Source organism: Cygnus atratus, chromosome 18 (assembly GCF_013377495.2).
Source record: "Cygnus atratus isolate AKBS03 ecotype Queensland, Australia chromosome 18, CAtr_DNAZoo_HiC_assembly, whole genome shotgun sequence".
Classification (NCBI taxonomy): domain Eukaryota; kingdom Metazoa; phylum Chordata; class Aves; order Anseriformes; family Anatidae; genus Cygnus; species Cygnus atratus.
The window spans coordinates 12,987,888-13,015,673 of record NC_066379.1 but is presented as its reverse complement, the minus strand read 5'-3'; the positions used below and the strand labels follow the sequence as shown (position 1 = coordinate 13,015,673).

At 45.9% G+C, this 27,786-nt stretch overlaps 4 protein-coding genes across 10 annotated transcripts in view; 2 read left to right on the top strand and 2 right to left on the bottom strand.

Annotated features, from left to right (window-relative positions):
* Positions 1–10,087, bottom strand: part of GPS1 (G protein pathway suppressor 1) — a 13,033-nt gene extending 2,946 nt beyond the window's left edge. Inside the window, exons 1-10 of one of the 5 annotated variants that reach the window (XM_035568606.2) lie at positions 10,019–10,087; positions 6,358–6,450; positions 4,703–4,884; positions 3,304–3,468; positions 2,978–3,113; positions 2,737–2,814; positions 2,278–2,338; positions 1,847–1,932; positions 1,291–1,385; positions 79–184 (exon numbers count right to left, since the gene is read on the bottom strand). In XM_035568606.2, coding sequence (XP_035424499.1) covers positions 79–184; positions 1,291–1,385; positions 1,847–1,932; positions 2,278–2,338; positions 2,737–2,814; positions 2,978–3,113; positions 3,304–3,468; positions 4,703–4,884; positions 6,358–6,435 — 987 coding nt within the window. In that variant the 5' untranslated portion in view covers positions 6,436–6,450; positions 10,019–10,087. The other 4 variants (XM_035568605.2, XM_035568607.2, XM_050714378.1 and 1 more) reach the window with 4 other exon arrangements.
* RFNG (RFNG O-fucosylpeptide 3-beta-N-acetylglucosaminyltransferase) lies at positions 9,472–17,628 on the top strand. Its single transcript, XM_035568617.2, has 8 exons — positions 9,472–9,952; positions 10,777–10,825; positions 11,338–11,440; positions 11,809–11,962; positions 12,969–13,057; positions 13,144–13,309; positions 14,652–14,737; positions 14,958–17,628. Exons 1-8 carry the CDS (start codon positions 9,494–9,496, stop codon positions 15,022–15,024), a joined length of 1,173 nt encoding a protein of 390 aa, XP_035424510.1. The 5' UTR covers positions 9,472–9,493; the 3' UTR covers positions 15,025–17,628.
* Positions 17,308–27,786, bottom strand: RAC3 (Rac family small GTPase 3). 3 transcript variants are annotated; one of them, XM_050714379.1, is made up of 6 exons: positions 27,697–27,772; positions 25,284–25,355; positions 24,908–25,025; positions 24,235–24,297; positions 23,596–23,755; positions 17,308–17,445 (listed from the first exon to the last, which is right to left on the bottom strand). In XM_050714379.1, the coding sequence occupies exons 1-6, from the start codon at positions 27,729–27,731 to the stop codon at positions 17,441–17,443; spliced, it is 453 nt and encodes a 150-aa protein (XP_050570336.1). In that variant the 5' UTR covers positions 27,732–27,772; the 3' UTR covers positions 17,308–17,440. The 3 variants fall into 3 exon arrangements, with proteins under 3 accessions (XP_050570336.1, XP_035424524.1, XP_035424525.1); XM_035568631.2 differs by lacking the exon at positions 17,308–17,445 and adding an exon at positions 22,336–23,478 and having other exon boundaries at positions 27,697–27,780; XM_035568632.2 differs by lacking the exons at positions 17,308–17,445; positions 25,284–25,355 and adding an exon at positions 22,336–23,478 and having other exon boundaries at positions 27,697–27,786.
* Positions 18,694–22,350, top strand: DCXR (dicarbonyl and L-xylulose reductase). The gene is made up of 8 exons (XM_035568629.2): positions 18,694–18,803; positions 18,885–18,982; positions 19,128–19,282; positions 20,657–20,699; positions 21,006–21,105; positions 21,271–21,335; positions 21,430–21,547; positions 22,048–22,350. The coding sequence occupies exons 1-8, from the start codon at positions 18,746–18,748 to the stop codon at positions 22,149–22,151; spliced, it is 741 nt and encodes a 246-aa protein (XP_035424522.1). The 5' UTR covers positions 18,694–18,745; the 3' UTR covers positions 22,152–22,350.

The following is a 27,786-nucleotide window of genomic DNA, read 5'->3' as shown; positions in this document are numbered from 1 at the left end:
CACCGCTTCTCACAAAAGGCTAGGGGAAGGAAACTCTTAGGAAACTCTTTGTTCCTGCACTGCTCCCCTGTAACTCACCTTCATCTCATCCAGCATCTTCAGGCATGAAGCATATTTAGATTCATAAAACTTGAAGATGATGTCACGAACCTGTGGCTCCAGCTCCAGAAACAACTTGAAGGAACTACAGATAAACATGGCAGTGATCAGACCTTGAAACCCACCACTTAAACACCCCACAACCTCATCATTCCAAACTGCAGGTTTACAAAAACCCACTATCATCTGGAAATTCCAAGAATTTACTCCCTAACAGGCCAGAGAGCCCATTTTCAGCAGGGCTGGGAGCCTGGAAGACAGAAAGATGCATCATAGCATCAGAGCTCTGGTAAAGGGAATCAAAAGACTTTTGGCAAACTAAGTAGTAGAAGTGTTTGTTCACATAAAGCAAGAAAAACATTGGAATAGGTGGGATTAGGTCAGAATCAAGATATATAACCAGAAAACATAGGCAACACCCATACACCCGTGTGTGTACTGTACTCTGTGCTAGCCAGTTTTGTGATCCTTTTCAAAGCACAGCCTTCACTAGTACAGCATGCCGTACATAACTAAGTGTGGGAGACCTTCAAGATGCACATTGTTTCTCAGTGCTCTCCCAATTCTCCATCCCAAATTTTTGAACACTGACCTCAACCTATGAATCAGACAATAAAAAAAGTCAGGCTAATAACCCTTTTTCCATGTCACATTAAAATTAGCGCTTCCATACCTGTAGCTGTCAGGAATTCAGTATCATGGTTATTTGTGCATCACAAATTGAATGACTATTTTTTCCCAAAGCCTGTAATTCTCTTAACCTTGCATCTGTCACAGTTAGACTACATTTTAAGCTATAGTACAATTTAATAACTGTTAGTAATACAATTAACATACACTACAAGTCATAACACAAAGTCAAATTATCTTACAGCTGCCTTCTATAGAGCTCTATCATTCTGACTGAGTATCTGATACGGGTCACTAATAGAAATTGAAAATAGGGTTACACAGATGTTAGATTTAACCTAGGTTGGAAGCTTCTGTTATACTACAAAAACTTCAGCTGTGATTAACCACTGTGTTTTGATAGTGAAATCTCACCTAATGCTAAAGCAAAACCAAGGCTCAGCAATTCTTTCTTTCCTGTATGAGAAAGCTACTACTCCTACCAGAATCCATTCTCAACCAAAGTGTCATTTCCCAAAAGATGTACAGTAGCATACAAACTCCTCACAAGGCATCACTTACCTGCTGGAGATGACATTTCGTTGCAGTTCCTGACGGTCAAAGGTAGCGAGGGCACACAGACCACCATACACAGCCACATTGCTAGGAGATAACAGCTAGCAAAAGAGAGAGAGCACACTCTGAACGGGAACACTGTCATTGACTAATGAAATGGCAGAAGGCTGGAATTAAGTATTCTACTCCAGGCATTTCCCTCACCGGGTGACAAGATTAGTCTTTGTCAAATGCAGTAGAACAACTCAGCATGCTCTCAGATGTTCACCCAGAGTATGAGGAGTGACTGTACGCTGCTAAGAGCAAAAGCCAATTACAACAGCCAGCCTTTTGACTTAGCTACACAGGTACACAAATCTCACAGAGAACAGGTATGTGATCTAAATAGATCATTTAGAGAACTCAAGAACAGAGATTTATTTTTGTAAAACATGATTCACAGTAACATCAAACCACACAGGAGTGCTGTGAGGATAACTACAGCATCTGAGTTTTACAAACTAATACTTAGAAGAATTATGTCCCCTACAAGCCCTGCATACAGCTCCCTCTTGGTCCTCACCTCTGGGAAATCACAGTGATCAAATGATGCCAACAAGAAGCACTTTGCTGCCTGTTTGTACTTCCGAGCAGCTAATTCAGCCAAGCCTAGGAAACAGAAAAAGCGACTCCTTTATGTTTATGACAGCACACAGATTAGAAGTTGTAAAACCTAGGGAGTAGAACAGGCCCCCACACAGTTGCTAGTGCCTTCACTATTGAAGTGAAGCATGACTCTTGGACAGTACGGGCATCCTTTAAACTATATTGATGAGAATTCTGTCTCATCAGCTTTATTAAATTTTGCATTTCTGGTGAGAAAATACAAAGTTTGTTAAATCAAAGAGAGGGAAAAAAATAATCAAGCACATTCTACTGTCAAAGAGCCCTATGGATACCTAAGAGGCAGAAAACCAGGCATGCAAAATACAAGAAGCTGAAGGATTCACTCACCTGCTGCACATTTCAGTTTGGTGAGAATTGCTTGTGTCTGGCTGTCTCTCTCTCCTCTTTGCTAAAGGATGAGAAAAAGCAGTAGTGAGCAAACAGTATGAAAATCATTTTGTTTACAACTGTCCTTGGGATATTTCATCCTAATAATTAATTTGCAAATCTCAACAACAAAATAATGTCACCCTATCTGTCTTGGGAATTATGGAAAGAACTGAGGATGGGAAGTCTCTCAGTTTTACCATAAGTCAGATTTCTGACATGCAAATTGTGGAAGATAGGCAACAATGAACCTCAAATGGAGTCAGAAAGTGGCTGGACTAGAGTAAGAATAGACTGTAAGATGAAGGGAGTCTTAGAGGAAGCAATTCATAAAGGAGGAAAGGAAGAAATTGTTATACAAATTTTAGAGACAGAAAACAAAAGGAAAATTCATGCATATTAAAAAAAACAGGACCTTACTTCTGCAATTTCTGGCGTAGACTCAGCCTTGCTTACATAGCTCAGAACATGAGACCAATTCTGGAGGTAGACACTAACCTGCAGAGAGCCATGAACAGTGTAGAGAGCCATGACTAAATGGTCTTACTTCAATAAACAATATAATTGTAGACACAAGAGCTGTAACCAGAGCAAAGTACAGGCAGACTTCAGAGCAGATGTCAGAAAGACACCAAGTACCAATCCCTGCTGGCCTTCCTACCTTGATGACATTGAGACACATGTTGATAACATGTTTAGCGCTGGTGCAGTAATCACGGGCTCGTGAGTAACACTTGAGAGCATTGCTGAGGTCCCCACAGTCAAGGTAATGATCACCTAAGTCATCATGGCCTCTCCTGGAGCACAGGAATTACAATACTAATGAACTGTGTTCTCACAAAGTGCAGGGAAAAAAAGGGGACAGAGTCAGTTTGTGCCAAACAAGTAACTCAGTACACTGACCTAAGGCACTGAATGCAGTTGACATCCTGTGCCTGGAGGAGCAAAATGCTCTTCCTTGCTCCAACAGAGCCTTCTGCATCTCACCTGATACTCTCCTTGATGGAGTTCCCTTTGTAATTTTTCAAATCTGTGTCGAGTTTCTCCAGTTTAAGAAGAGCTTTTTTGCGCGTAGCTTCAACCCAAGCTGTGTCAAGAGGAGGGGGTTCGATTCCACTATCAGGGACAGCATCAGGTGTATTCTGCAGTTCTCTGAAAGAGTTTGCTCTGGGTTATTATACTGCAAGCTTTTCAAGACAGATGTCTGCTAAGTACCTGGCACTGTTTCCCTAAAAACAATACCACTACATACACCAAAAAAAAAAAAAAAAAAAGAGAAAACAGGCGGGGTGGGGAGAAAATGATAAGATTTGCAGTGAAAATAGCAATATTAGCATCACAGGTGTTTTACAAATTCTTCTCAAAATTATCCTAATGATCTTTTGCAGGCATTTTATTTATTAACAAGCAATTTATCACTAATTTCAAAGAAACAACCTGTTCTATAAATCAACTGACAGCAAATTAGTAACAGTGCTGCAACAAATTATTAAATTTTAACAATGTATTTAAATATTCTAAAAAGTCACTGTAGCCAATCAGACATCCCTATATGGGACACAGTGTGCAGGTGTTGGTGAATTGTCTCCCCAGCTATATCACAATGGCTTGATAGCAAAGCTAGACTGTACAGATACCATTCAACTTCTTTTAAATGAGGTATCTACAATGGAGCACAAGTGAAATACAAACTATTCCCAGAGAATAACATAATTCTGTCAAGATCAGATCAACTTTTCTACTTGCACAGAATTCTCTTTCCAACATTTTAAAGAGAAAAACCCATTCGTTTTTTCTACCAACAGTCCCTATCGCATATAAGAAATCTATGAACATACTATCATAAACACATGATAAAGACTCCCTGATCAAAACAGACAAGAAATCAGCAAATATGCATAGCAAGAAAAATAGTACAAAGACAGGAAGTGTGGATGGTTAAGTGAAGTAGTAAAAGCTACCCTCCACAGCCAACCTGTTGTTAGAAGAAAAACACGGCAAACATTTAGATAAGGTTTTAATCTATGAACATAAGGGCATCTAGAAGCTTCAACTCCATAAATTACCTAAGGAAAGTAGGCTCGTTAATATCTGAAGCAGTTGCAAGAACTAAACTCCTCTCAATGTCTACCTGTAGCCCTTTAAAACACTAAAACTTCAGAATGAGATAATTAGTCTTTTGTGTTTAATATTTTTAAAAGGGATTGGACCTTAGGCCTGAACACACACACACACACACACACACACTGTTTTGCTATCATATTCTATGGGTGAAGACAGCTTGCATAAGGAACATTCTACTATATACATGCAAAGTTCCCCACTGTAGGGCACCCGCCTTAATTCAGTCAAAACGCTCCCCAGGTTTCCTGTAATCTTTTAGTACCTGGTGGCCTCAGACAACTTTCTGTGGATTTCTTCATACACATCAACATTGAAAGTTCTCTGGACAAATGACAGTGCCATCTTGAGAGCTTCCACCCGCAGCTGTGGGCAGTGATCAGCAATAAATTGCAGCCGCTCAATTCGCATCAGACCACTGTAACTGGATGCATACTGCTCCAAATCCTGCAAATAGAACAGAGTCTTAGAAAGAAAAGATGGAAACACTAAATCAAGACACTACACTGTGACCTGCACAAGTTTTCCTGCAGTCCTGATCCCTACATGGAGAGCAACATGGCCAAGACAAATAAAAAGGTAAGATTATTCTATTTCTCCTTTCTTCAAACATAAGTAAATTGTAACGTACTGCAGATTTCTGAGGAAATTACTATTTTTTCCTGTAGTGTTGCTATCCATTAAGGGCGCTCAAATAATCCACTCTAAGCATTGCTTGTATCACTTGTTAATAATTTTGCCAGAATTTCATCATTTAAACTGAAGTTTCCTAAACCAGACACCCACTGCAGACATAGTTCTCCCTTGAAAAATAGTTTCCAAATGACAATTTGCTCATTTCTTAAAAGATTACATTTGAGAACTATTAGGATCTCAAACTCTTGAGGAAGGATCTGAAAAACCCCAACTCCCTCAGCCTGTCCTCATAAGAGAGGTGCTCCAACCCCTTGATCATCTTTGTGGCCCTCCTCTGGACTGCCATGGACTTCCATATCCTTCTTGTGCTGGAGGCCACAGAGCTGAACACAGCTGGGGTCTCATGAATAGAGGGAGAGAATCACCTCCCTCGACCGTCTGTCCACACCTCTTTCAATGCAGCCCTGAATATGGCTGGCTTTCTGGATTGCAAGCGCACTTTGCTGGCTCATGTTGAGCTTCTCATCAACCAACACCCCCAGGGCCTTCTCATCAAGGCTGCTCTCAATCCATTCTCTGCCCAGCCTTTATTTGTGCTTGGGATTGCCCCAGCCCAGAAACAGGACCCTGCACTTGGCCTTGCTGAACTTCATGAGGTTCACACAGCAAATGCTACAAAGTCAAACAAGGTATCAGGCCATATTGCTGAACAAAAGCAATGAAAAAAAAAAACAAACTACCACACCCATCTCCCACTGTTATAGAGTTGATATGTAGAAATTGGCCAAAAACTCAAACCATTAATTAAAAATAGAAGAAACTGATTTAAGCAAATGCAGCCTTTCATAACACAACAGCTCTGAACGCCTTAGGCAGTCTTCAAAGGATCAAGACACAAGGAAATAATACTATCCAAATTACATACTTAAAGCACCTGACCTTAGCTCCTCAAGGAACAAGATTCAAAAAAAAAAAAAGAATGATGTCTCTGTAAGCAGAGATGTACTAAACTATTTCGTAATGGAAATGGTGACAAACAGGCAACACATGGCACACCACAAAACAGCAATTCCTCCTTCATCTCAGAAGATGAAGTAGAGGATAGCAAATCCAAGGAGTAACAAAAGAGGCCAGTGCTATTCTTATGCCACCATGCTTAGAAGAGAATCTATTAACATCTAAATAACAATTTCACAAGGGATAAAATGAGGAAGTTTTCAGAAACCTGAAAGGAAGAGGCTATGTAGTAGAAATGTAGTCCTTCTGCCCTCAACCAGCACATACCAGAGTGGGGTTTTCCACCACATAATTGATATCAGGTGCATTTTGCTGATCTTCTTGTGGATCTACATCAATCTGCATGGGCTCCACTGCACCCTAGAATAGCAAAATGTGGTAAATGTAGCTTATTACATTTGAGCAGGAAACAACTATGTGACTCAACCTATTAAGGACTTGCTAAAACACACACCAAATTTTAGAAGTGAAAACACACCTCTCAGCTTTTAGCCAGGTTTAGGATTTTTCTCTAGCAATATCATTGCTCCGCATGAAGCTTTGCCTAAACAAGCTGCAGTAATACTCACCATTCGCACAGACCATTTTATTTGGTTTGGTGGATTATCAAACAAGAAAATAAAAAAGTCAATAAATCTGATTCGACAAAGCATCTCGGGCACGGATGCTAAATTCCAAATGACATTCCATTTCTCTTCCTTGAGGAAGAGTAGGCATTAATACTCAGCTCATGAAACTCCCAAACAGTCAAAAAGTACCCATAAAACTCATCAGACCCTTTCAACGTTGGTTTAATGCTTAAAAGCAAAATTGTGAAGAAAAGAAGAAAAAAAAGACAACTTAAACTTATTCTGAAGTATCGAGAAATGTACAGAACAGAATGCAGGAGGGCATTTACACATTTTCTGAAAGACGCTTGGGAAAAAATGTATCTGCTCTGTGAAAATCTATGATCAATCCTACTAACATATACTACTACTACTACTACCACCACCATATACTAACACATAACAACCCTATGAACAATCCTACTACAGTTACCATTGTCTAACTGGTTAGGTTTATCTTTTTTTGCACAAACAACAGAACTTTATTCTCCCGGTGTATTTTGCACTGCTTTGAACCATGTGAGGAATAGCAGTACATAATCTCAGTACAAATACATTACTACAACACCCATGCATGTTCCCATTTAAGACCAATTTACTGTGCATTCCTACAAACAAATGAAATGTGCATGCTATCTCATAACATATGAGATAGCATGCACATTTCTTCCTCCAAGTCAAAAGAATGTTGAGCATTCCCTCTAGGTATTATTGATTTAAACTTGGGAAAACCAAGCCAAACTTCTTCTTATAAAATGCTGAGTATGTACTGATTTTACCATAAGCAACATCTGATTTGGCAAAAATTGCATGGGTGGATCTTCGGAGAAGAAAAAAATAGCCAGCAACCTCGCCCCACTACCAACACCAAATTATTTCTACGTTTTTATTAGTTTTGCTTCTTGTTAAGGAATTAAAAATATAGGATTGATTTGCGTGCGTACATGCACACATGCAAGAATAGGGCAGCTCCAGATTTTCTAACTCAAAAAAATGATGTATCTAGCATTTACCCAGAGTTTACTTTTTTGTAGACTGATACATACCAAACGTGCACACATCTCAATGCTTTTGCTCTCCCAAAATCTGAAGCATGTGCAAACAAAGTAAATAAAAGTTTGTTTCCTAGTTTGTGATTCTCTCAAGGAAGGAAGGAGAGGGAGGGTGCAAAGGAAAGTCTGATTGCTCAGATCAGCACTCAGGAAAACAGTGCATAAAGCCATTTAAATTGCTGTGTATTGAGACCACTACTTTTTCCATTTCCATCCACCTTATTTCGTTTCTTATACCGCAAACGCTAACAGTCAGTTTGCCTTCTTTTTTTTTTAAAGTATTTGTCTACCATAGTAAAAACCTAATCTGTACTCCATAAGAATCCCTATTACAGAAACTAACAATAATTTCAACCAATGAAACAAAATGATTTGTGTCCTGCTATGTTGGCAGGCAGCACTCCTCTACGTTTGTCCTAAAGTCCCAGACAAGGAAAAACACAAGTGAGCTGGAAGTCCCACTTGGATATGCAAACTCAGACACTTTCAATCTAACTCATTTTGGGAGGAAGGGACAAGGTTTCTTTAAGAGCTCCTCACAATTCACCCTCTCCCCCTCAAAAAAAAAACAAAAACCTAACTCCCCAAGAATTTCTGGGCCCACAAGAGTGCCCTACTGGAAGGTACCTCATAAGGCCTCATACAAAATGATGGTCTGGCACTCACGTTGAAGTCTCCTGCTGTACTCAGGGGGGGTGCATCACAGATCTGTCACTGATGAAAAAGCAGAGCTGTGTGCTGAACCTCACCCTGTCCCACCTTCCCACACCCCCACGCTCTGACAGAGAGCCTGCTGGCTGCTGAGCGGATGAAGGTCAGTCCTGCGAACAGATCGCTTGTGCGGCCACGGAAGGTCCACGTTAGCCCTGCAGCGAGTCCCTTCAGGGCTCCTGCGGCTAAAGCCCTGCACCGCAGGCTCTCCGTTCCTCTCCCCCGGCGCTTTACGACGCGTCCCTCCACCACCCGAGTCCCTGCCTACAGCGCACGCAACGCGAGAAACAACCGAGGGGGCGGCGGGGCACGCAGGGCCCGGCCGGGCGCAATTCCTCGTAAACGGCAGCGGGAGCAGCGCAGCCGGCCCCCGGCGGCAGGGACGAGCGAGCCCAGGGACGGCCAAGAGCGGCCCCCACCTCCAGCGACGGAGCCGCAGGCACGGGGCCGCTGGGCCGGAGAAGGCCGGGCCGGGTCGCCGGGCTCCGCGCGGGAGCGCCGCCAGGAGCGGCCGCGGCAGCACCGGCCCCGTACCTGCAGGTTAAAGACCTGGACGGGCAGCGGCATCCTCCCCTCGCGGCCGCCGCTTCCGGCTGACCTCCCCGCCTCTCCCTCCGGCTCGGCTTCCACTTCCGGGTCGCGCGGCGCCGCCAGACCGCATCCGACAGGTGAAGCCCTTAAAGGGGCCGCGGCCCGCCTCGTCCCCCCCCACCGGCGCACGGGGCGGCGGCGCGGACGGGTGGGGTCGCGCGTGGAGCCGCCGCCGCGCTCGCCCGACTCCTCTAACCGGCCCCGGCCCGGGGCGGCGGCTCCCGCGGGCGGCGCGGCCCGGGGGGCTCCCGCCGCCTCGCGGGGCGCGGCGGGGGCCGGCGAGCGGTGGCCGGGGCCGGCCGCGGCCGCCTGGGGGAGGCGGCGGCGGCGGCCGGGCGCGGGGCTCCCGAGGGGGCCGGGGGCCGCTCGCCCGGGGCCGCCGCCCGGCCGCAGGGCCATGAGGCCGCCGCGCAGCGCGGCGGGGGCCGGCGGGGCCGCAGCATGAGCAGCTCCTGCCTGGGGCTCCGCAGGGCCTGCGTCCTGCTCTCCGTCACCGCCGCCGCCGTCCTCCTCCTGCTGCTGCCCCGGGGACAGCCCCCCGCGGCGCCCCGCCGCCGCCCGCCGCCCGCCGCCGCTCCCAGCGGGCCCCCGCCGAAGCGGGCGGGCTCCGGCGCAGCGCAGCCCGCGGGCAGCGACGTGCCCGGCGCTCGGGCGGGCTCGCGCGGGGAGCGGGGCGGCGGCGGCGGCGGCGGCCCGGGGGCCGGGGCGGGCGGCCGGGGCGGGAGCCTCGGCGGCACCGCGCAGCCCGCGCGGCAGGGCCGCCTCGGGCCTTCCAGTGGCTCGGCCAAGGAGAGCCTGGAGCTGAAGGACATCTTCATCGCGGTGAAGACGACGAGGAAGTATCACAAAACGCGCCTGGACTTGCTTTTCCAAACTTGGATCTCCCAGGCGAGAGGACAGGTGAGGGCTGGCGCCGTGGGGGCCCTGCGGCCGAGGTTTCTCCGGGTGGCAGCTGCGCTTTCTCACCTCGCTGGGGTTAAGCACATCTTTCCTCGTGGGACGGAGGAAAACGATCTCGTCTAAGTAGTTCTCCTGAGTGTATCGCTGAAAGAGTTTGTTGTTGATTAAGCTGCTTTCGTACTATCTGGGGCCACTGGTCCAAGCAGAAACAATTTACTGATTTTTTATTTCTTTTTTAGGACTGAGTAAAATGCTAAATGGTAGTGAAAGATCTCTAGTGCTGATACATCTAAGCTACTTTTTTGGACACGCTGGTTCGATGATTTAAATTTTTATATAGAGCAATGTAGAATTTATTCCTTTGTTTAGGAATTTCCTTATATTCAAGCGTTTTAATGCAGCTTTGTCCAGCACTTGGGACAAGACAGTGCTACCATCTGACACTTCACCCTGACTTTCATTCTTTTCTTTTTAGCTTGAGTAACAGCTGTGGATGACTCCTAGCTATAGAGGAGGCGAAGAGAAATATTCCCAAAAGGGATAGCTATTGTTATTTAGAAATTCCTTATCTGTACACTGAGATAAGGAAACCAAAATGTTGGATGCTTTACTGAAATGGTTTCTTCTGGTTTGCGATGCAGAATCCTATCCAATAAGGGAAGAGCTGAAGTTGCTGGGGTTTCCCCTGCTGTGGCTACCGTGTAATAAATTAACAAAGTAAAATACTCAGGATTCTGACTGGGAACTGACCAAAGTAGAAATTAGGCATTGAAATCCTTAATTATGGATATACCTTTCTCCCCACCCGTTTGTGTTTCCCGCAGACATTTATATTCACAGACTGGGAGGATCAGGAGCTACGCCTGAAAGCAGGTAAGCTATGCCTCATAGAATTGTGCTGTCATTTATAACAGTTTTATATTGGTCATACTTTCCCCAGAAGTCCTTATGCTATGTAAGCAATTAGGGAAGTTAAGATAGAGAAAATGGAGGCAATTTCTCCTTCCACAGGAGAAAATGCTGTTCCTACTGGACAAGCTGCCTGGAGCTTCCTGAATACTGGGTTCACCTTTGCACCCAATTACTTCCTGTTAGTAAGCTTCAGTCTATGTGGTCCAAAGTTATACTAGGCATTTCCTTTGCTTACAGTCTCATGGCACTGATTATATACTGTGCAATCTAAACATATTTTTACGTACTTGGCAACTTTCAAGCCATACGCACAAATGGTGAGCACTGCCTGTCCAAAATTTTACTACCCATGCATGTACCATATGCACTTTAGATACGCTGTACTAGTGCCAAATGTGTACTGTGTTTTTTTAGACTATTCATGCTTCTGATCGGGCTGACCTTTTTTTCTTTTCTTTTTTTTTCCTCCCTAGGGGATCATATGATCAACACCAACTGTTCAGCTGTCCACACGCGGCAAGCTCTCTGTTGCAAGATGTCTGTGGAATATGATAAATTCCTAGAATCTGGGCAAAAGTGGGTGTTGTTCTAGTTGACTTTGTTTCTTTTACTTCTGTGCTCACAGGAAGCTTGGGTATCTTTCTCTGCTCCTGTGACAAAGGCAACATTAGATAAAACATAGTGATGATGGTAGGGAAAGTGGTGCAGCAGGAAGCAGTGTTTATAAAAAAAAGTATCATCTGAAACCTAGCAGGGGTTATTCATTTCAGTCTCTTTCCAGATACAGGATCTATGGGTGCTTTCACCTTCCAAATCGTGTTATTCAGGATAACAGGATATACTTTCTGCTCCAAGTCTGAAAGATCAGGATGCAGCTTTAAACCTATAACTTGTTTTCTTTGTCACTGCTGTGCAGTAATTTTATTATTTCATTTTATTTGAAGATGGTTTTGCCACGTGGACGATGACAACTATGTGAACCCACGGACTCTCCTGCGTCTCTTATCTGCCTTCTCACACAGCCAGGATGTCTATGTGGGGCGACCAAGTCTGGACCATCCCATTGAAGCAGCTGACCATGTCCAAAGTGATGGATCAGTAAGCAAAGTTTGCGATTAGGCTGAGAGTCATCCTAACCTATGCTTTTAAACCCATGAGAGTTCATATGATCCCCCATAAGAACAAGTGATTTAATCTGCAAGCAATGGTCATTGTTAGAGACAGGGTGCTGGGTTAAATGGACCTTTGATCTGATCTTACATGTACATGCTTATGTACAATAGAGTTGTCTCCTGGGTGGATGTCTGCTTCTCTTCCTTTGCTCACATATTTGGTGGTCTCCCTCACACTGAGGTGAGTAGGGCCTCCCCACCTTAACTCTTTCTTTTGCTTTAATGGTTTGGGGGGGGCTGTTACTTGTTTGGGGGCTTGTTTTTATGGTTTTTTGTTGTTGTTGTTGTTGTTTGAGAGCAGTATCATATTGTCACCATCTTGAACCAAACTCAGATGGATGACGGGCTCTCTCGGTATTTAAGGCATTTCCAATGCTGAGTGGTTACTGTGTTTCCAGGAAGTAGGAGCAAAGGTGTCTCAGTTGCAATATACATATGTTAAAGGACAAGTTCTCACCAGGTCCTCTATGCTAACAGGCCTGAATGTAAATAATCCACTGTCCACAAAGTCAGTTATAAAGCAGCTTGTTAGGGAAAACTGCACAACAAAATAGTCTCCCTGGAACCAAGCATCCAATGAACTATCTTTGATTTCCTCAGGAAGACTGAGTTGGCTGTGACCCTTGGCTAGAATTAGCAGGAGACAACTGGAATTGTGTAGCAGTGGGACTGTAGTTTTTCACTTCACATGTGCTCCCTCAGATGTGTGAACTTGATGGTTCACCTGGTGTCAGCTCCAAGGTGAAGTTCACTTTGAGAGAAAGCTAACCAGGCTTGTAGAAGCCTGAAGAAATAGGATTACTTTGTAGTCTTGTTCTGACTCAGTTGAAGTATGTGATATCCAATAGAGCCTCAAATTCCCCTGCCTGCCTGGCCGAAGGGAGAAAAGCTGATTATCAGTAACTAGCATGTTTTTCTTGTTGCTTCTTCAGAAGACAAGCGTGAAATTCTGGTTTGCCACAGGTGGAGCAGGGTTCTGTATCAGCAGAGGTCTTGCTCTGAAGATGAGTCCCTGGGCCAGGTAAATGCTGCTCCTAGCTGAGTTCTACCAATATGTGTTTGGTAGGCTTTAAAGTGCATTTGATCTTGTTTCCTGTACTCTTACAGCCTGGGTAACTTCATCAGTACTGCAGAAAGAGTGCGTCTTCCTGATGATTGCACGATTGGCTACATCATTGAAGGGCTGCTGGAGGTAAAGTTGCTGCACAGCCCGTTGTTCCATTCCCATCTGGAAAATCTGCAGAGACTGCGAGGCGAGTCTGTGCTGCAACAGGTAGGGCTAAGCATGTCCTGTTCTAATAATTACACCTCAGTCTGATCAGAAAGAAGGCTGAATAGATTTAGTACTTTCCAGTGAAGGAGGATGTCTACGGAGAGTAGCTCAGAGCTGTGTCCTGTCCATCTCCTTCATTTAACTAAAAAGTATGCTTCCACCCTAGCCAGTTGGGTCATACCGCTGTCCCCTCTTTCAGGGGCACATTCTTAGTCTCTGAATTTCCATGAGTCGCAATAGCAGCAGGTGTAGAATAAAGCAACATTTAATGTGGGAAAGTATCTTTGTCTAACACAGTCTGTCTTAATTCATGCTGTTTAACAATATTAGCATCAGAGCTATAGCAAGTACCTCTTTGATAACTAAGACATAATTGTCTGATCATTGTTAAGAATAATTTGTCTGAATCTCAAGAAACCTAATCAGTGCTTAGAATAAATCAAACAGTTTTCTTTGTTTAGTTTTGATTTTTTGTTGTTTTGGTTTGTTTGTTTTAAATTTCTGGGATACTTTTTTACTAACTAGCAGCAGATGGAGCTATAAGGCTATCAAGAATCTTTTTCTGCCTCTTACTGATAGCCACCATGAACAAAGAAAAGTGTGGTTTTGCCCCTGCAAAATGCTTGCTTATGTTTTCCTGGTAGTGTTGTTATGCAGTGGAAATGTACATTTGGGATGTGATGTAATCCCTTGTGTCAGGGAATTTAACTGTAGTCTGAATCTGGGCTTTCGGTGGTGATCATTGTTTCCCTGAGACTGATAGCTAACCCAAAGTCCAGATCTGCAATTTGACAGAAGGCTGAAGTCTTCTTGTACCTTGCACATGCAGATTTCTTAATACAGTGCTTGTATGGAAGAGTAGCACTGAACTGGAATTCTAGAGATCTAAATTTTGTTGCCAGGTTTGTCATGTAGCAGTCCTTTGCACTCTGTTTAACATCCAAATGTTTCTATTTTCCTTCTGTGCTAAGGCTTCTACTTTAGACTTCAGACAATGTCTGGTAAGGATGAACATGTTGTTTAGCAAAGGTAGAGACATTAGCAGGATTGGTGCCCTTACAAAGCTTACTGTTGCCTTGAAGGACAAGATGAGTTACAACTAAACTTTCAGCTCCTTTGTTTATGCTTCCAGCTTGCCTTTAGGTGAGCAACGGTCCACTCAATAGCTACCATCCATTGCCAATATTGCTTATGTCAAAATTGATAATCATTTTTCAAATGTAATCCACTCAAATCAGACAGGATCTTTGGAGTCTTTCTTCATACCTCATTAATAATCCTACCTCTACTCTGTTTTTCGGCATTAGTGTTACAATTTCTGAATGTTTATTTGCTTTTCCAGGTAACCCTAAGTTATGGAGACCCTGAGAACAAACGCAATGTTGTGAGTGTGGGAGGAGTGTTTGGGCTTCAGCAAGATCCAACCCGGTAAGCGTCCACTTCCAAAACCAGATCTCCCTGCCCTGTTCATGTTTATCATCTGTAAGATGATTAACCCCACTTATTGGGGTTATTTTTTCATACCATTCTCTTGTCGCTGTCAAAGGTGGGTAGGAATGCTTTTTCGGCTCTATTAGTCTGCTACACATTCAATGCTAAGATGTTCCTGGTCTGGAGAATTCCAATCTAATTTTTTTTTCCTTCATAGATTTAAATCTGTCCATTGTCTTCTGTATCCTGACACTATCTGGTGCCCTACTAAGAAGATGTTCTAATTTTGACCAGTTGTTGACACCTGTATCCTACCTACTTTGCATAAAACAGGAGTTTGGACTTTTGTCTCCCAGGAAAAAAAAATACCTACAAAGGAGGTAGACAGACTCTATTTACAAAAGCGAGACTTTGATTGTATAATTATGGCAAGAAGGTGTTCAGCTGCAGCCTGGGACGTTCCAGAGAAGAAAATTTTCCGTTCCTTGTTCTTTGGTCCAGTGGCTCTTCATACAATGGCTACGGTCATATACGTGTACAAGTCACTTTATGCTTTCATCTGATGTCATGTGAGCCCTGCCTAACACATGAATCTGTGCTCAGACACATCCTAGGCAAATGCAGTACTTAAAATGCTAGAATTCTTACTACTGTTACCAGCTTTGAGCGGCTCTCTTGAAGCTGAAGTGCTACAGCAGACTGCAGTCCCCATGGTGACAAGAGGGGAGAAAGTTTTTGCTTGTCTTTCTTGGGAACAGAATTATTTAAGAACTTCTACGGCCTGCCAGTATTACACTTCCTCTGCCTCTGGGCTGGAACAGGCTCTGCTTGTAACCACCAGAAATCCTGGAATTGCTAGGGTAGACAAGGGTGAAAGCCTTTGTCATGGGAAAACCCTGTGTAAGGAAAACCCCATGTAAGCTTACTCAGGACTGCATAAGAGTTGCTTACAGTGCACATTCTTCCAAACAGTCCATGTGTACCTCCCATGGAGGTGATTGTCAGACTTGGTTCTCTTACCACTGAATGGCAGTGGTTGTTGATTATGATGGTGGTTTGCTAGGTCTAAGACTATTCCCTTCATATTTGATACTGAAGAAATATTTTTCAGGCTAGATAGTAATCGTTTCTCCTGCATTGCCCACAGCAGGTTATATGAGCTAGAGCATGCTCATTGGCTGATGAAACACCCTGTTTTTGAAGCTGTGCTGTATCCTTTGCTGTCTGTGAGAGAGGAGGAATGCTAGATAGCTGTAATGCCCTGAGGAAGTTTTTGATTATATCATTTGAGGACCTTTAATTGTGTGTCTGTGTTTACCCCACTTAAGCTTTACTTAAAGGTAATCTTTACTTAAAGGTTATCTTTTGAGGCTTAAATAAATGCTTGTTTTTACTCTACATATTAATGTTTCAATAAATAGATCATGCAATTGGTAAAAGGAAACTGCACACTTGCACAAAAGCAGAAGTTCAGTGCTGTAGCAGTATCACCTGCTGTTTTTTAAATAGAGTAAGCTTAGTTTTGAAAGTGGAAGAAATGAGATTCTGTATATTTAGTTTTCTGTTAGTCCAAACTTTGACTGTGCAATCTATATCTGATATGAGGAACAGCATTAAAAAATTACTTTACAAAACCACTGTGTACTCAAACTCTTCAGAAAATACTTGCTGGTTTAGTGCTAAGTCTGAGGCTGAATTAAGGGGAGAAAAATAGAAAGACATTGTATAACCTAGAACCATGATTTATGGCTAGAAGTGAACCTACCAGGTTGCAGATTTTTAAACAGCTGTGCCAAGCTGTACTGTGTATTTCCGCTAGTTACTTTACTTCCTGCCGTTTGAAAAGTGGTATAATGTGGGCAAATACCTGCAGTGTTTTCAAGTATGAAACTTAGTGGAGGTATCAGCCTCCCAGAATATACTTTTCTTTGCACTCTATTTTTAAAAGAAACCTTTCAGTAACTGGATACAGTGTCCTCTCTGCATCATTTTACTTAGTTTCACTGAGGAGCTGACTGCTCCTGCAGCTTGTTCTTAAATTTCTCCTTTCCTTTACCCTTACCAAGGCAGTGCTTTGACCATGGCATGGGCATGGGAATAAGAGCGCTGTAGGAAGGAGATCAAAGTCCAGCTAGCATAGCAGCTGTTTTACAGCAGGAACTCCTGTAACACTGACAGCCAGTTACAGACAGTGGAGGAGGACTTGTGGAACAGTAGGTTGTGGGATGTTCTGCCTCTCTATTAGGTCTTCTGCTAACCAGAACTCAGGCATCCTATGGTTTAATAATTTTGTTATTAATAGCTCTGGAGATTACTGATATCCATATAAACACCTTTCCTTTATTTTCCTTTTATTTTTTTAAACACTTGTTAGGTTCTTGTTTTCAGCCTCCTGTAGCTGAAAGTTATGAAGCTTCATGAGCACTTGATGAGATTTCATCCTCAGCATTTTCATCCTCAGTGATTTTTGAACTCTTCTGTTGGAGTTTTTCTTCCTCTTCTACTGGGAGCAGCCTTCTTGTCAGATACCACAGACAGCATGGACTGGGTAGTGATTAAGTGGCAAACTGCAGTTCAAAAATGGTAATACTTCATACTGGTGGCAGCAAAACTGAGTGGTAGAAGTTCCACGCTGTAGTCACTGCTCATCCAAAATTGAGTATGCTGCCTCTATCATGTCTAATGCTGGTAGGGTGTTTATTAAGCTGAAAAAGACCACGTTCTTCTGTATGGCAATACAGAACAGTTTGTGCTCAAGCTTCTTTTAAGGTTTTTCTTCTTGACAATACATTAGGCTCTATAGTTGTATCAAGGATGCAGCTTTTTAATCAAACTACTGTCTTATGATAAAATGATCCTATGAAATTAAATATTTAAGTATGTCAAAAGCTGTGCTTTGTGATGTTTCTTGACACATTGTCTACACCAAAAATGGGCCATAAACCCTGTAATACAGAAAAACTTGTCTCCTGTCAACCTGTTGATATCAAATGGCCAAAAAGCATATGGGAATTAGATGACTTTGGTGTGCAGAAGAAATAGGGATGAGGAGAATTCTTGCAAATAATTATGAAAGTGGAGTAAAGTAAAAGTATTGAAATAAGGACTAAGTGTTGTAAATCTGTACTGGCACCTTCCCATCCTGTTTCTGCATTTATTAAATATGCCACAGCAGTTCTTAAGAGTACTCCGAATGCAATGGATAAACGGGGTATTACAAGCAGACTTCTGCTTCTATCAACAAAACATGTTAATTGGATGTATAATTGCCGGTGCTGCTCTTCTGTTATGCAATGTCAACCCTGCAAATCAGGAGACACACTTGCTACCACTGGAAGTAAACTGGTTGTAGTAACTTACGGATGACCTCTTAACTAGCTTTAGACCATATTTCCATTGTACCTTGCAGTAAATGGATATTGCCATATAGGTGCTGCATGAGAAATCCTATATGCCTCAACCAAGTGGGTCCTATATAATTATAGCTGGTTTTCTAGGCACTGGCTATTAGACTAGGGCTGCCTACAACCTTTATCAGCAGCTTTAAGTGGACAAAGCGGGTCCTTTCATCATCTGATGAAAAGGTCTTCTGTGCTCTCACTGTGACGCGTTAGTTACAATCAGAGGCAATAAACCTCAACTCTGTGCCTGTCGTCTGCTGGTTAGGCCCAGAAATGGCTCCTCGCTGTGCCCTCTCCAGGACAGTATGCCCTCCTTGCAGGCGCCTTGGTTATGAGTCTGCCCGCTGCACGGCAGCGTGTGGAGCAGCGCTCGAGCAGGCTCAGCGGCTCCGGGAACGCTGGCTACCCGAGCCCGCGGTGCCCCGGCTCCGGCCCACGCGGCCAAACCTCAACCCCCGGCCGGGGAAACGGTGACTCGCGTGGCCCCAGAGCGGGGAGGGCCCTGCCGTGCGGCCCCGCCAGGCCGCGCCGCTTTCGGGCTTCGCCCGGCCCCCGGCCCGCCCCAGCCCCGCCGGGCCCGCCCAGGTCGTAGCTCTACCGCAGCATGGAGCCGCACCTCAGCTTCCACGGCCGCCGGGCCCTGGTGACTGGGGCCGGCAAAGGTGGCCGGGGGCCTTGGGCCGGGCGGCGGGGGCCGGGCGGGGGCCGGGCGGGGGCCGTGGGCTGACGCCGTCTCCCCACAGGGATCGGACGCGCCGTGGCCGTGGCGCTGAGCAAGGCCGGGGCCCGCGTGACGGCGCTGAGCCGCACGGCGGCGGACCTGGAGAGTCTCGCCCGAGAGGTAGGGCCGGCCGCCGGCACCCTCGCGGGACCCCGCCCGCGAGCCCCCAGCCCTGTCCCGGGGCAGCGTCACCGCCACCCCAGCGCCCCCGGCCCACCCGCGACGACGCTGACCCGGGCCCCCGGCCGGGCCGCCCTCGCCGCAGTGCCCTGGCATCGAGCCCTTGTGCCTGGACCTGGCCGACTGGGACGCCACGGAGGCGGCGGTGGGCGCGGCGGGGCCCTTCGAGCTGCTGGTGAACAACGCAGCCGTGGCGGTGCTGCAGCCCTTCCTGGAGGTGACCCGGGCGGCCTTTGACCGGTGAGTGCCCCGGCCTCCCCAGCTCCGTGCCTGGACTGTGCTTCGGGCTAGAAAGGCAGAAAGGTGCTGTCTGCCGAGCCTTAGCAAAACAGCCAGCGTAAAGGACTGTGGCAAAGCGTTCAAGATAGCGGTATCTCTTATGAAAGCAGCAGCTGCATGGGTACCAGTCAGGTGGGGCTGGGGGAGATTGGGGGGGTAAGAAGGAGAGAGGGACACGAGCAGGCCTCTAACATCCATTTTCGCAGTGTTTTGCTGGCTGTTAGTGCTTTGGTCTGCTTTTTCTCGACTGTTTTACTAATTAAAAAAAAATCACCTTTCAGACTCTTTTTAAACATCCATAGGAAACTAAGAACAAAGGTTATTTCACACTGTTACTGAGTAGCCAGAACCTTGCAACATCACCTTCTAAACGGTACCCACACTTCACCCAGTCTGCGCAGGAGAAAAGAACACCATTTGCTGGTAATCAAGCTCAGACCTTCCCAGAGCTTCTAATCTAGCCCCAGCTCAGTCACTATTAAATTGAAAGACAGTTGTTGATAAGACAATTTAGAAAGAGACAACAAAGCCAGCTAAAGGAGTATAAGAATAGTATCATAGAGTATCTGGAGTTGGAAGGGACCCACAAGGATCATCGAGTCCAACTCCCGGGTCCCAATGAAGGTACGAAAAAATGATCAAGATAGGAAATGAAATTTGCTTACTGCAGTGACTTTTTTTTTTCCCCTCGAAAGAACCATAGTTCCAGATGTGTGTAAGCTTTAGGATACAGGCTATGCTGAGGCTACTTCCTTCTAAGATGGGTGTCATGCTTTGTCCGACATTATAGCTCCACATTTTCCATTTATAATATAGGCTTCATTTGTAACTAGACTGTAAAGTGCACAGATTCTACTTAGATCATTCTGTAGAACTAGCTGGTGAAAATCTGACCAAGGAAGGACTATATCACAAATAGAATAAAGGTTGCTTCTACCAATTTTATAGCAGATTCCCTATTTCAAAGTCTTGTGAAGATTTGATTGTCCTAAGAAGAGCCACTGGCTGAGGCCCAGGGATCACTGTTTAAACTTTAATAGAACTGCTATATAATCTGCCAAAGAACAGAGTCCTGCTAGAAATGTGAGGATGCATGAGTGCACCTTCCCCTCTGCCCAGGGGAAAAGGCCACTAACTAGCTTGCTTCCAGTGAATGGTTTATTGGTGAACACATGCCTAATTATTAGTGTTATATCCATTCAGCTTGGCATTTCTATCTGTGTTTGAGTATCACCAGTCCTTCCAAGATACCAGCAGCATTTGTCCTCTCAAAACTATTCCTCTCTGGCCTGGGCTGCAACCACTGTGTAATTTTTAAATCTCATTTATCTGTAGGAGTCTTGATGTGAATCTTCGAGCTGTGCTTCACGTTTCCCAGGTGAGGATGAATTGTCACTTCAGTTGTCTCTAAGAACAGCAGCAACTAAGTTGTTCTCCATAGTGGAATCAAGCCCTGACAGGGGGAGGGCTAAGGGGACCATAATCCAACATTAACCTGACAGTTTGTCTGTACAATACCTTCACTCTCTTGCTTTGACCCTATCTCTTACAAGTAGAAAGCAGTGAGGACTTCCTCTGGATGTTTTTGCTCTTTTGGCTACCCCAGTAGCCCTTGAAGATTACTGCTGAATGAAATAATGTTCTCTCCTGTTATGATTCTGGCATCTTTTTTTTTTTCCTTCAGATTGTTGCTCGGCAGATGATTACACAGGGGATACCAGGTGCAATTGTAAATGTCTCTAGCCAGGCATCTCAGCGTGCCCTGCGGGATCATGCTGTTTATTGTAAGTGTGTGCAGCTCTAGCAGTGTTTATTTCATTTTTGACTAGCTGGAGACCCATAGCCACCAAGATGCTGGCTGCCAGTTCCAAGCAGAGTAAAATACCTCTCTGTGATCCAGACAAAATGCTATACACTTAAATGCCTCCCATTTTTCCCTTCTCTTGAAGGTTCCACAAAAAGTGCTTTGGATATGCTGAGCAAGGTAATGGCAATGGAACTGGGACCCCACAAGGTAGGATTATTTCTGAAAGAAAAGCGTGAAAGCTGAACATGAGCATTTCTTCTCAGCGCTGTTTGGTTATATAGCGTGTTGCTCTTGGTCTCAGATTAGGGTGAACACTGTGAATCCCACAGTAGTTATGACGGACATGGGGAGAATTAACTGGAGTGATCCTCAGAAATCTGCTGCCATGATTAACCGGATTCCACTTGGAAAGTTTGCAGGTCAGTGTAGATCTGCTGCCAGGCTGAGGTCTTTATCATATCCAGACCTTTCCCCTAATTGATATCACAGCCATAGGTACCTTGTTGTTTGTTTTGTTGTTTTTTTTGTTTGTTTTGAGCAAAGTCACGACTCTGGTGAGTGGCTGTGGTGGAATTTCTGAAGCATCTGATGAGGACATGGCAACCTTACCACCCCTGTTTTAGAGTCTTGTCTCTTAGGACAAGTGGAATGCCCTTACTCTATTGTTCTTGAATGTGACTGGTGGGGAGCATAGGTGCTTGCTGTGAACTAAGTTACATCATTTGAGGACAACAAGGACTTGTGAATGTCCAGGTTTCAGCCACACTGTTCTGTAGATCACACCAAGCACAGCTTGGAGGTTGGAGATAATTTCCCTGCTCCAATTACATGTAGAGGCCAAAGACATACTTTTTGGGATGCATGTTTCTCTAGTCCAATTTGAAAGGTGCATTGGATGTCCTCTATGTTTTGATTCCAGAGGTGGATGATGTGGTGAACAGCATTCTTTTCCTGCTCAGTGACAAGAGTGCTATGACAACTGGCAGCTCACTGATGGTTGATGGGGGATTTCTTGTTTCCTAAGATGACACCTGCATTTCACACCTGGCCTAATTTTCATACTAGTACTGCATACGTGTAAATGGGATAGAAAACAGTGACAAAGACCCGGTGTTGCTGGACAAGAGGGACAGCAGGGCTGGAACTTGTATGAGAAGTGAGGCAAAAAGTTACCTTTAGAAGGCTGCTATATAATAAAGCTCACATACGCTGTCATGGAGAATGTTTATTGCACCAAATAAGGTTTTATCTTTGTCACTCTACATGATGATTAGAAACTGGATCTGTCTTTCTTCCAACCCTATTCCAACCCCTCCCACAATCCTTCAGAAGTTCTCCCTGTTCCATCCAAATCCACAGAGTCTGCCTGCACTTTCAGTGGGAAGGGAAAGAAGAAGTTAGCATACTCCTCATTGCCTTCTTTGCTCTCTTTAGTAGAAAGGAAAAAAAAAAAAAGGAAAAAAAAAAAAAACAGAGGCAACAACCTCAGCCCTGCTCTGCAGAGACTGGATTGTACGGGGAGGCCCTGCTAAAGACTGATGGGGGGGGGGAGCAGCACCATGCTGTCCTAGGGTGTGCACACAAAGGCAAATACATTGATTGCACAGGGCTGTTTCACTCACTGAGTTTGGCTAGTATCCAATAAAGCACCTAATGATTAGTTTTTCAGCTTCACATTTCATTTACTTCGACCCCTTCTGGGTCTAGTTATGATTCCTTTAACAGTCTCAGGCACATATCTGCTAGAGCACCAATTTGTTAACTAATAGCCACAGTAGGCTGGGCAAGGAGACCCCACTACTCTCCTAGTTGTTCTTGTCATTCACTACCATTTATATCAGCTCCCTCCCCACTCCCACAAGGATCTTCAGCATGTGTTTCACCTGCAGATAAAAAAAACAGGTGTTCCCAGCACAGGATGGATATCTCAAGCCCTTTCAGCTTTGAGCTCAGGAGAGCCAAAACAGCCTGTTGCCCCAAGGAGCTACCTTGCCTTCCCCATTGGACTTCCCTGGGGGCTGTATAGCCCTCAGCTAGTCTCCTGCCCCCGCTGCCCCTTCACATCAACATTGACGTTAAATCAAAGAGACATTTAAAAAACACTGACTTCGTACATGATGAAGGGCCCTACGCATCCCAGCCCCCTCCAGAAACACCCAGCTAATACGCGATCTGTCGGAGGACAACAACATGCTGAGCCAGCACCTAGGCCACAGCCCTCAGAACATGGTGCACTTTTTGCCAGGCTTCTTCACAGGTGGTGGGCAGAGCACAGCCCGGATGGCTTCGTCAAACACCGTCTTCAAGCCCCGCTGTGTCAGGGCAGAGCACTCAAGGTACTTTACCGACCCTAGGGGAAAGAGAGCTCCAGCTCAACCACTCCAGTGCTACCAGGAGACAGTGGCCCTCACCCACTCCAAAACAAAAATCTCAATGCCATGGAGCCCTGCCAGCACATCAGACTCACCGATCTCTCGAGCCATGGCCAAACCTTGGGGATAGGTGATGGGAGCCAGTTTCTTATCACGTAATCTTTCAATGGTGTCCTTATCATCCCTCAAGTCCAGCTTGGTGCCCACAAGGATGATAGGTGTATTTGGGCAATGGTGTCGGACCTCAGGGTACCACTGAAACAGAGATGCATGATGAGAAAAGTAGCTGTGGCAGTAGATGCAGCCATGAGGACGCATTTACTATTAGCAAGGGTTTTACTAATATCTGAGATGGTGTCAACACCTGAGCAGGATACTTCTGCCTACAACTCTGAATATGCTGTGCAGAAAGAGATCAGTGTAAATGTAATAATGAAGCCATGGAAACATGGAAGCATGACAGATAGCACCAGCCAGCTCTGCATACACTGCAGAAAAACTGCATTTCTGTTTCTAGGACATGCCTCATCTTTAAGAGACAGATATGAAAAGGCAAAAACTTAGCCAATGAATAAAGAGAATGCCCCACTTAAAAATTGCAGACTATGACCTTTGTTTCTTGAAACATGAGTGCTAGAAATGGGCTTGTAGGTGTCAGTCACAGTGCTGAGTGGAGCAGTGGATTTCACTGGTTCCTCCCTTCCACTGTTGCACCAAGAAGGAGAACACATTACCTTGGCTCTGACATTCTCAAAGGACGCTGGACTCACGAGTGAGAAGCAGATCAAGAAAACATCCTGTGGAGAAACAAAAGAGCCAGTTGTGTAGAAGAGAACAGGTAGAGATAATGGAGGAAGGGTAGAGAAGGGAGCCTTACAGAAGACAACCTCCTCCCACCAGCAAGGACTGTAGCTGTATGAAACCCTTTCCCATTAAGGTGGCTAAACTAATTCAGATTTTGGACATATGACTTCATTTTAATTTACAATACTCGACTCTACATGTTCAGAGCCTGTGGCCACAAACACCTTAGTGTGAGTCTTCACCCTGATGGAGGGGCCATGTAGCAATTGCTACAGCCAGGGAAGCAGTATCAGTGCAGCCCAATGGTGAGCAGTGCCACCAAGAGAGAATGGGAATATGGAACATGGCTCAGCTTTACAGCAGTTCCACACCATTCCTTACACCTGAGCATTTCTATGACATGCATAACTGTTCAAACACCATTGTGAAGTAGGAACTAGAATGTGACAATCACTTAGGAGAAATTTAGCTGTGAGCCTCCTTGAACAACAAGAATTATGGCTGAAGTTATAGGAACTTAAAGGAATGAAGCCTGGATGTCCTTGGGAGCCTCCCTGTCCTGAAGTGAGAACAGTTAGAAGCAAGTCCAAGCCCAGCACTCACCGTCTGTGGATAGGAAAGAGGCCGCAGTCGGTCATAATCCTCTTGACCTGCTGTATCCCAGAGGCCTAAGTTCACTGGCTTTCCATCTACCATGACATTGGCAGAATAGTTATCAAACCTGCCAAGGAAGAATCCACATCAGTGACAATCTTGTTCTCACCCACACACGACTTTAGATGAAATTCAAGGGGCAGTGAATCAGGAGCGGTCACTGTGCAACACAGTTCCAGTGGGAGTACTCTGCCCTCTTCACACACACAGCCATACCACAGGCATACTCACATGTGCAGTTCACAGTCGCCTCACCCAGAAAACTAACTTTTGTACATGCACACATAAGGAGCAAAGAATATCTGAAGCCCAGGCCATTACTCACACAGTGGGGATGTACTCTCCAGGAAAGGCATTTGTGGTGTAACTGATCAGCAAGCAGGTCTTCCCTACAGCTCTGCAGAGGATGAGAGTGACAAGCATAAAGAAAGGTACAGCAGAAAGCACTGAAGCAGGAAAACTCACCCTTACCCCAGCCAAAAAAAGAGTTTAGGCAGAAAGTAAACATGTGAGGAAATGGAGCTGTAGCAGGCTAGAATTCCCTGTCAGGGACGAGGTCTGAACTCACCAGATGCATCCTGCCTCAGCATACATATGACCCTGCTCTCTCCCACTCCTTTTCCCCACCTCTTCAGCCTCAACAAAACACCAAGAAAAATTTATTTGTTCCAGGAACCAAGAGGGGAAAAAAAAATAAGGTTCTGTGCTGGGCTTGCTATTGCTCAACATGTCCATAATAACCTAGCAAAATGGGTAAGCAGTGAAATGAAAAAAAAGTGCAAAAACACACTATTCAAACTCCTCAGACATAGGAATTGAATGTCAGTAAATATAAAGGGGGGGGAAATAAGTAGCCATAAAAAAATAACAACAACAACAAAACTTTAAAGTGACTACAATCAGTTTGGAAAGAGATTTTGGCATTGGCATGGATCACTAAAAATATTGGCTCAGGGCTTTGATGAAGGCAGATGGCATTGGTCAACCCAGTGGTGGCAGCTGGCACAAGTTGGGCCTTGCTGACAATAGCGTTAGCATATGAACTTTAGTTATCCCTGTAGAATTAGAGGGAAGCTTATTTATAACAGAGGAGTAATGGGAGTGGAAATGACCTATTTATCACTGTACAAGTTGTGCGCTGTGGAGAGCCTTTCAAGGAAACTGATAGTGAATGCCAGTGACAGGGACAGCTGGTGGTTAGTGCTTGAGTGAACCTGAATAGCCAGCCAAGAACTGGGTATTCTCTACCCAATTCTCACAAAAGTGATGTGAGAGACTTGAAGAGAGAGCCTGCAGGGGACTGCACAATGGTGCACTGGGACGACACATAGCACAGCTAGAACCACTACACAAACTAACCCTGCTTTTCCCCTGGACCACATCTCCTCCCTAGAAGAACAAGGAGGCTGTGTAAAGAACAACTACACTGACCTGTCCAACTCTTCTCCTGAACTGGCACCTTACCCACCACACAGGGCAGTCACATCGTTTGTAGATCATGGATATGCGTGTCTTTTAAGTGGTTTGGTATCCAAGTTCATTTAGTCTCTGCGCTGTCAGTTTGGTCTTAAAGAACACCACTGGTCTGCAAGCCTTTGAGTTGTAATCCATCTCCAGCATGCCCTACTCCCAGCTGTTACTGCCCGTTCCATCATAACGTTGTGCTGTTTTGGTGGGCGACTCTTTCTCCTACCTCTCTTTAGCCTCCTCAGGTTAGAAGCTGGAATGCTTCACTCCAAATGCATATTTAAGGATGTGGCATGCAGGAGAGGGTGGAAAGACCAGTCCTTGCCTAAGACCAGTTCACATTTAGTACTCTGCATCTCAGCTCCATGCTTGCTATGGTGATCAGAAAATCATAGTATTAGGAATGAGGAAAAACACACAGGACAAGCTAGGAAAAGTTACAAAGCACCATAAATCTACTGCACGCCTGCATCTTGAACGCAGATGCGTTCTCAGAAAAAGGCATACAGAAAAAGCCAAGAGAGAAGAGCAAGGATGGCAAGACACATGGTGAAACCAGAAACAGCGATGTATTTCACCTCAGAACACAAACAACAGAAGGAGATACGAGAAAAACCTATGAAGTCGAAATTTTCTGGAGAGGGTACTTTGCAACAAATCACCCCTGTACGGTGAAAATAGTCCAACGGGGACACCTGACAGGACGCTGAGGAGGCGGCCTCGAGGCCCAGGCAGCGCAGGGTTTTGTTCCCCGGGCGGAACGCCGCCAGACGCGGAGCCCGGCAGCGCCCGGACACCAAGGCTCAAGTTTGCGAACAGGAGGGAGCGGGGCGCGCGGGGGCAGCGGCAGGGCCACGGCACCGGGACCCGACCTCCCGCCCGCCAGGACCCCAGCACCGCAGCGCGGCCACCGGGAGAGCGCCGGGGGCGGCGCCCGCGTGGCCTCCGCTCGCCGCGCGCCGCCGGGAGCCCCGGCCCCGGCCCCCGCCGCCGCCCCGCGCCTTTCTGTCGGCGCCGCGGCGACCCCAGGGGAAGGCGGCGGCGGGCGCGGCCCGACTGGTCCCGCCGCCGCTGCCCGGCCCGGAGCGGCGCCTCCCGCCCGCGGGGCCGCCGGGCCGCGGGGCGGGGCGGGGCCGGGCCCGGCCGGGCCCTCCCCCCCGCCCTCCCCTCCCGGCGGCGCCGGCGGCTTCGGGCCCGCTTTGTCCGGGGGCGCCCTGGTCGAGGCGCGGCCGGGCCGGCCCCGCCGCCGCCCGCGCCCGCCGCGCACTCACCCGTCGCCCACCACCACACACTTGATCGCCTGCATCTGCCCGCGATGGCGGCGCCGCCGCGACTCCGCCGCAGTGACAGCCCGAGGGGGC